A 9,662-nucleotide genomic window follows, 5' to 3' on the forward strand; every position below is an offset into this window, starting at 1 on the left:
TTTGGTTTTTATAGCACTTTTAGGCCTGAAGCTTTCTATGAAACATCTTTTATTTCTTGATAAATGGATTATGGGCCTGATTAATTTTGTTTAGAAAAAGATAAATTATATTTAATTTAGTGTTATGATTATATCGATGGCTTTGTTCAATTTTCTTCTTAGATTGTGAACAAATAATTTTATACTTATAGAATCGACGAATCAATTCTTTGTGTGTAAGTTAAAACTCTATACACTAAAGTATCTACTATATAAATAAACGGACACATAAACTAATATATGATATATTAATTTTTTTTATTAAAATTGAATAAATAATTTTTCTAGAGCAACTTTCACATATAGCAAATTTAAAAATCATATTTGTATGTTATAGCTATGGTTTGCATAATTGCGCTCCATAGCAAATTTTATGTTTGCTATTGAACTTTTGATTTGTATAATTCGCTACAAACATCGAATTTTATACAAATTGTTCAGTTTTGTATAAATTCATTTATACATTGTAATTTGTATAATTATAAGTCTATAGGACGAAAATATATGTATTTGTATTTGTATATACATTTTTCTCTCGCTTTATACAAACACAAACACATTTTATACATTTTATACCGAAATATATAAAATGGCTACTTGTATACCGAAAATGGCTAATTGTATATTAAATCAGATGGCAAAAAAAGGGAATGTTTGCTGCGAATTACAATTAAAATATACTATGGCAATGACATTTAATTTGAATTAATAGTTTGTTATTTCATACAATTTTCCCATTTTTCTATTATAAATACTATGTCTAAATACATGGTTAATGGTATAAATTCCATAGTTAATATTATATATCCCAATAAAAAACTTTACCCAAAAATAACTTGCCGAAAGTATTTGAAAATTTATACCCAAACACTAGCATAATTTTTCTTTTAACATCGTTTTCACAGAGGTAAGTTTTAAATTCAAAATATTTAAAAATTTGATATCCAAATTTACTATCTAAATTAAAAGGTTTGATTCTCAAAATTTAAATCGTGTCATATAAATTGAAATAAAAAGGAAAAATATATATTCTTTCCATAATAAATTACCTCTTAATTTTTCAAACTGAATAAATAAAAATGAGCAACTATTTTTAAGACCATGGAAAAAAAAAAAAAATACCAAAATTAGGTTAAAAAACCATATCTCAAATGATAAATCACACTAATCAAGGATTAACGGAAAATAAAATAACAGAAAAGTGGAAAAAGAGTTGGAGTAATTCTACGAGTTTCCATCATTAAAATCTTGAAGCGATGTTGACTGCATTTTGGAGTCTCAATTGATGATGACCATCAATGACATTCAAGCTTTTGCTTCCTCCTAGTTGCTTTATTCTCTCTCCAGCAACAGAAGCCTGCATACAGGAGTTGCGTAATATTTCGTCTGTTTCAATTTATGTGATACGTATTATTTATGTATATATTATCATATTACCTCCTTGTCCCAATCAGTTCTTGCAGTTATCCAAATGAGAACAGTTGTTTGAGTTGTAGTTCCTAATAACATCCCATACCACATGCCCTGAAAACAAAATAATTAAATTAATACAAATATTAAAATATAAATGTTAAAAGTGAAAAATAAAATATTAACAAGATGAGGAAAAATGATTGATTGATACCGGCATGCCCCATTTGATGAAAAAGGTAAGAAAGAGACCCAAAGGAATTCCAATGACATAATAACATATTATGTTCACATAAGCAACATGTTCTTGCCACCCTGCTCCAATTGCCACCCCTGTGCTTTCACATAATATGTAAATTATAATCCAACTTAATTTTTATAATACAAAAAGTAAACAACATTACTATTAAATATTAAAAGCAACCACATAAAGCAATGTTTCTGTTTTTGTAACATCGCTCAAGAGGAGTTGAGGATCGGAGGAAGAAGAGTAGAGTTGATTTTCCTTAGCAAAGATTTCGGAATAAAGTGAATAAATATTTCAAAATGAAGTGAATAATATTTATGGTCAAACGTTTAATATATATATATATATATATATATATATATATATATATATATATATATATATCTTTTCACACATATCGTATATCAAAATAATATATCAGTAGCTGTTGAAATATAATACTATAATATATTGTGATGAGTGATAACCACATACTATATAGTATATAGTATATAGTATAAGCATTATAGAATATCGTAGATAATTAATTTATTTCTTAAAGAAAAACATTCCTCAAAGTATCATATATAACTAGTTTATTCCTTCAAGAATTATTCTTCTATCTTCTATAATACTCGTAGTATATACCATTTATATAGAATATCATAAAGAATTGGTTTTTTTTTAAAAAAAATAATTCTTCGATCGACTACAAAATCCACATGCTGCTATATTTTATATTATATACGGATAATATAAAGAAATGACTATTCATTCCTTTGGAAATCATAGTCAAAGTGTGAAAAGGTGAGTAGACAATTTGGACAACCAATAAAGTGAGTAGAAATGACTTGATGTAAAGTCTAATTTCACCCATTTCAAAATGAGTACTTATTTAATCTTAAAAAAAAAGTGTTTCAACATGTACATTATTTAATTGAAAAGCATATTTACTCTTAAATATATTCAACATGTACATTATTTAATTGAAAAGCATATTTACTCTTAAATAGGTATATAATCCCTCCGTTTTTATTTAGTTATCACCTCCATAGATCTTAAAGTTAAGTTTCAATCAATGAACATGAGTTAATTTATTTTGATTAATTAATTTGATCAATAAACATGAATTAATTACTTAGTTTTTTTATATTGATCAAACACATACTTTCAAGGCTAACAAGTAATAACTCTCAAAGGGTAAAATAGGAAGAATAGTCTAGTTTATGCATTAATTGTGTGAAATGACAAATATTAAAGAACATTTATTTTTAGTAAAGACATCATGTAAATAGGAACGAAGGAAGTATCTTTTTACTAAAACAATATACTCCCTCCGTTCAGTTTTACTAGTCACTTATTTCTAAAATAAATTTTCATTTTTATTTGTCACTTCTGACATATCAAGAAAAGACAATTATTTCTTTCTATGTTTTACCTTCAACATTAAATACTTATTTTTTTAAAAAAAATCAAAACATCATTTAATAGGGGATAGTTTGATAAAATACCTATATCATTGATTATTTTCTTAATGAGTGTGTCAAGTCAAATTATGACAAGTAAAAGTGAACAGATGGAGTATTAAAGTCACTTTGTCCCGAATTACTTGTCCACTTTCCTTTTTAATTGTTCCTAATTACTTGTCTATTTTGATAAATCAAGAAAGGACAATTTTTTTTACATATTATACCCTAAAGTTTTTAATTTATTTACTTTATAATTAATAGGGGTAAAATGATAAATTCATTATTTTAATAGTTGTTTTCTTAATACATATGTCAATTCAAAAGTGTACGAGATAGAAGGAACATTATATAATGAAGAAATAGTGTAAGTTCATACCAGAGAGTGTAGGTTGGAGTGTGTTGACAAAGAGTGTAAGTCCCAATACAGGAGTAAGATCATACACCATCTTTTGTACTTTCACATTATTTGTGAACAAAAGTGGATATTGGCTTCGTGTAAGTATGAGTACAAGTGTCAATAATGCACCAATTACAAGTGAAGTGATTGACACCACTAACACTGAAAACTTTGCTCTTCTTGGATGTCCTGCTCCTAGTTCATTTGATACCCTTACACTGCATCCACAAATTAAAATAATTACACACCTTACTCCTAGGTTTAATATTACTCCTTTATTAGACAAAAGTACATACATACCTTATTGCAGCATTGAATCCAATACACAACATGAATGTCCATCCTATTATGTTTGCACTGCAATTCATATCGTGTTAGTAATCAAAAGTAGATGAACACCGGTAAACTTTACCACGTATCTATGTATGAGATTATACTAGATTTGTTGTTGTTATGTTGAGATGATTTATAATAATACAACAACCTTTTAAAAATCCTGCTCTCTTTTTTTCTCATCCTTTGTTGAATTTTTGTGCTTAACCAAAGTGACCAAACATAGAAATGTCTATATTTTTTAAATATGAGTAGGTGAATCAAGTTTTGAATTTTGTCTTCAACTTTTCTTGCAAAATGTCATAGTGGAAACCAACTACAATGACTTCCCAAAATAAATATAAAAATCCCCTTTCACCAGATATGCTTTCTATTATTCTACTTTTTCATCCATCTCCCTTTTCCACATCTCATAGCTCATAACCTATTTTACTTATAAATTAAATAGTACTAGTTTCATAGTAGGTTTAATACTTCACTTTTAATAACCCACCTTTAAAGCAAAAAGTCATAATGTTAGAGCCTTGAAGTCGTAGAAAAAGATTTTATTTAATATACTGTAATTTTTATAATATTAAGGGTGTGTTTGGTATGAAGAAACATGTTTTTCTAAAAAAAGTTTATTTAGAAAATCAGTGGATTTCTAACTTATTTTCTCATGTTTGATTGGTGAGTAAAAAATATTTTTTAATGTTCGATTGGTGAATGAAAAATATTTTCTAAAAAATATCTTTTATTGTTTTGCTTGACACTAGAAAATACTCTTTCTGAAAATAATTCCTGACCTGAAAATCAATCCCGATAATTGATATAACACTCAACCCTTACACCCAAACTAGGATAAGAGATCGACGACCGTTCCAACATTCGATCCTGAGATCTGACCCACGACCTGACCCAAACTTCTGACCCTAAAATATTTTTCAAAAATAATTTAAAAAAAAATAAAAAAATTGACGAGGTGAAGGTGGGGGTGGGGGGGCTGAGGCGTGGCGTAAAAAGTATACTCATAAAGTTTCATATTCCTTCATACCAAACAGGCCCTAATACTTCATTCCATTATGTGTCATTATTGATTGGGTAGTTTACACCTTTCCATTGCATACACTCCTAAAGTTTTTATTATTAAGTAGTACAATACTCTGTCAAGTTGGAAGTCAAGAGTAGTGGGAGTAGGTGAGTGAATTTATAACAAACCATATGGAAGTAGCATCGACAGCGATTTCTGCATCCTCAACGTACCCTGCGGCTAGAATCAAAGACATGAAATACCAAAGTTCTAAGCTGCATATAGTAAACAAAACAAATTTAATATTTTCAATGATCTAGCTCCGCCCCTGTAACAAAACAATACTTATTTACCATAAATTAAAATTGATCTAAAGAGAGTAACAAACCATATCATGACCCCAGATGCAAGAGATAATCTAACAAATCCCCAAAGATTTTTGAAAGCCTCCCATGAAAATCCAGACCAAGCTTCACCACACGAATTACCCCAAAAAATATACATCATTTTTGCAGTCACCATAAACCACCATGAACAATTTAGAATCACTGCGCCAGAGGCCAAACCCCAACCCAATTTCAACATAAAAAGCCAAGTTAACAAAGTGTGCATAGCAAATGAAACTCCAGCTATGACGGCCATAGTCATAATCTTGCTTTGAGCTTGAAGAAATTTCATGATAGGAAACTCAAACGCATAAGCAAAAACCATTGGTATCATCCATAACGAAAATTGCCCTGCCCATTCCGCTATTTTCTCTTGTTGCCCAATTATTCTTAGAATTTGTGTGGCAAATATGTTCAAAAACATTAAAACCAGCGCAGTTGCGTTCAGTATTATCCATGATCTCTGCATGTAAATTCCAAGCATATCTTTCTGTTTTGCCCCATATGCTTGCCCACACAGTGTCTCTAATGCGCTTCCCATTCCCAACTGTCAAAAAAGCGAAACAGTCAATTTTTTTTAAAAGAAATGATACTCGAGTCTAACTCAATCCCGAACATAGGTCACAGGAGAATATTACCAAACACTATGAAAGCGCAAAAAACAATTCGCTATTTTCAACATTTAGCCCCAAAATTAAGAAGAAAACTCCATATTCACATGATTGATTTCTCCCTTATCTAGTGAAATAAAATTAAGATTAAACATTAGTAGGTACCAATATTCCTTCGGAAAATCCAGCAATAACAGAGATTTGGATAGAAACAGCAGCAAGTTGAATGGTTCCAACATGTCCAGCAAAGATTTGAGTAACAGCACCTAATGAGTATTGACAAAGGGAAGTGAAAATGGCAGGTCCTGCTAAGTACCACAACTTTTTCGATTCGTAATGAAATTCCTTTACGAAGCTTTTCACACCATTAATCGCTTTAATATCATCTTCGTCGGCATCAAATGAAGCCTTTGAAGGTGTAATTGAAGTAAGAAATGGTACCTTATTTTCCTCCATTAACGCCTAAAGGAAACAGACACACAAGTTGTGACTAGTCTGAAATATTATTGGATATTTATGCATTTGGACGAACCTTTTGGTTCTCATATTCTAATATATTTACTCCATGTGAATCACTTGACACTAACGCTGTTTTGTAATGAGTACTGTTTTACCTAATCTTTTTGCCCAAACATTTAAAATGTTTGCATTGGTTGGTACTCCTACCGTCCCAATTTATGTGTTTATCTTTTCTAATTTTAAGTCATCTTTTTTTCTTAGTTCAATTTAATATTTTTATCACCTAATTTGAACTAAAATTTAATAATTTATTTCAATTTAAATATTTTAACTTTTAATGTATATCCAATTTTTTTACCACGATGTTTATTACTCTCTCTGTTTCATTTTATGTGAGGTAGTTTGACTCGGCACGGAGTTTAAGAAAGAAATGAAGATTTTTAAAACTTGTGGTCCAAAATGAATGATAAAAATATGTGTGGATATAAATGATTTCATTAAGGGTAAAATAGACATTTTATAGTTAAATTACTCCCTCTGTCCCAATTTATATGACTTACTTTCCTTTTTAGTTAGTCCAAAAAAGAATGACACATTTCTATTTTAAGTAACAATTTAGCTATAAAATGTCTATTTTACCCTTAATGAAATGATTTACAGCCACACAAATTTCTATCATTCATTTTGGACCATAAGTTTTAAAAGTCTTCCTTCCTTTCTTAAACTTCGTGCCGAGTCAAAGTACCTCATATAAAATGGGACAGAGGGAGTATTACTTAATATAGAAATGCGTTATTCTTTTTGAGACTGTCTAAAAAGGAAAGTAAGTCACATAAATTTGAACGGAGGGAGTAATAGTCTTTGAATTTTTAAGAGACTATTGATAGATTATTGTTAGTTTATTATTACCTTCCTTGTATATTTTTGTCATTTAAGTATGTAATTTTTAATAATTTATATATTTAGAAATTACATAAAATGTATTATAAATTACAATAATAAAATAATTTAAATATATGTATAAAAATTTACGATTAAATAAATGTTTGATTGACATTTTAAATTTTATTTGTGCCACATAAATTGGAAATCGAAAGTTTTATATATCCTTTCAAATTGAAATCGATATCATCCAATTCAAAATGTTTTTAGAAATTTTAAAAGGAGATCTTTAAATAAAATCTAAAACAAAGTAATTAAAGTAATCTTAATATAAGGAAGGGGAGTTGATAAATAAAAATGAATATGATTGTTTGCAACAAATTTTAAAGTGATAGAAAATAAATTACAATCACAAATAAAATATGAAGAAACATGAATATATTGGTAAATCAATATGGGTACAATTATGTTCCTCCCTTGATTCTTTTCTCATAAGATTTATCCATGATTCAAGGGTCGTTTATAGCGCATTTCTTGAATTAGGATGATTTTGTAACACCTCGAATTTGGAGAAGAAGAAAAATAAAGTTTTTGGGTTGGTGTCTGTATCTACAGGTCCCACCTATGGACCGTAGATGCTTCAACGGGCCGTAGATGGCAACCGTAGGAAATGAGGAAAATGAAATTTTTAGGTCAAGATCCAGTACCTTACTAGGATGGTCTGTCGTTCCATGCATGAGTCGTAGATAGGTCTCATAGGTGAGTCCCAGACTTTGTGAAATTTTGAAGGTCAAAGTTACTTTCTACGGTTGACATGTATGGACGGTAGGATGACCTACAAAACGTACATGGATTCCGTCAAAAAGATGGTTAAATTAAGGGTCCCAGTAACCTATTTACGATTGATCAGTACGGTCCGTAGGTAAGGCTCGACAATTATTTTAAAAGGGCTTTTGAGTATTTTCCTAATTGGTTAAACCCAATATTATGTCATTTTACCTATCTCCCTAAGCCCTATATAAACGTTTTAGTCCCAATTAACTCATTTTCAACTCATTCTCCTAAATCCTCTAGACTTGACCAAATTCATCCTCCCAAATTCTCTCGAGTCTAAGGAAGAAGAAGTAGAAGAAGAGTTAGGGTTTCAGTCAAGTCTTCAATTTCTCTATTTTCTTGGGCTTAAAGGATCAAAGTGTGTATTCACCCATGGAGTCCTTTCCTCCATGGGGTCCCTAAGTATTTCAATTCCTCAATTCAATTTTCAATTGATCAAGTTAGGATTTCAATTCAATGAATGTGGGTTTTGTTCAGTTATGATTAATTAAATCTTCTAATGCATTATTTGATGTTATCCTATGATTAATTTAATCTTCTAATGCATTATTTGATGTTATTCTATGATATTTATTTGAAATTGCATTTATCCATGCCTAAATTATGCTTTTCAACCATGATTCTATGATGAACCTATGAACTATGAATTATGAATTTCTAAAGATATGCATGTTTTCATGAAGTTATTGTAAATGAATTGAAGATGCTTTTGAAAGGAAGGTATTGATGTTATCGCGAAAGGATTTCTCACTTACTATGATGATCATGATTGTGAAAGGTATTTCTCACAAGTGAATTCACATTGGTGAAAAGTTTTCTCATCTAAGTTGAGTAATGTTTAAGGAGTTATTCTATGTTTTGATCTTGAAATGTGTGGATTGGTATTGATCATTGCCTTTCCTAATGGTAAAATGATATTTGACTTTTATCTATTCCATTGGGATTTAGACTTAGCAAAGAGGGTTTTGAGATGGAGGCTCAAATATGGTAGTCTCTAGTAGCAATCTCTAGTCCCAAACTACGTGCCCCGTAGGATTGTTTTAAATGACCTAGCTAGTGGATCCACTTTAGCAATTGATTATATGCACGAATTCTACCTTGGCAAGTAGTTTCCCCTTCTTTCGGTATGAGAGATATACCGGATTCCATGATATAGCTCTCATGGTCTTATTGTCAGCTAAAGCTAAATATCTCACAAAATGACTAAGTTTTCTTCAAGCTTTTCCTTTGTCCGTTATGTTAATATACTTGACCATGCTTTCATGATTTTCATGTCATCTTTTTTATAAAGCTTTTAAATAACCCATTATGATCATGCCTACTCGTTTTTAGTTACTTATATCATCATGCCTACGTTTATGCATATTGCCTCATACTTAGTACATTCCATGTACTAATGCATACTTGTACCTACATTGTTTCACTAATGTAGGGTTCGACGCTCCTACATCCCATACTAGGGTCCGACGCTCCTACATTCCATACTTGTGGCTAGTGATCCTCCATAGACATTGGGGATTGGTGAATTCTCATGTTCCAAGGACCGAGACTCTTTTATTGCTTTCATGTCATTTCCAATATTACAAATTTCGTATGTGATGTATGAG

General features: G+C 30.0%; 1 protein-coding gene across 1 annotated transcript; it reads right to left on the minus strand.

Moving 5' to 3' along the window:
- Positions 1-1,166: 1,166 nt before the first annotated feature.
- LOC125823422 (protein DETOXIFICATION 29-like) lies at positions 1,167-6,426 on the minus strand. Its single transcript, XM_049502807.1, has 8 exons — positions 6,046-6,426; positions 5,272-5,816; positions 5,072-5,158; positions 3,842-3,898; positions 3,521-3,759; positions 1,664-1,782; positions 1,477-1,563; positions 1,167-1,396 (listed from the first exon to the last, which is right to left on the minus strand). The coding sequence occupies exons 1-8, from the start codon at positions 6,334-6,336 to the stop codon at positions 1,280-1,282; spliced, it is 1,542 nt and encodes a 513-aa protein (XP_049358764.1). The 5' UTR covers positions 6,337-6,426; the 3' UTR covers positions 1,167-1,279.
- Positions 6,427-9,662: the final 3,236 nt, after the last annotated feature.

Source organism: Solanum verrucosum, unplaced genomic scaffold (genome assembly GCF_900185275.1).
Source record: "Solanum verrucosum unplaced genomic scaffold, falcon-dt-bn FXZP01000012.1, whole genome shotgun sequence".
NCBI lineage: Eukaryota > Viridiplantae > Streptophyta > Magnoliopsida > Solanales > Solanaceae > Solanum > Solanum verrucosum.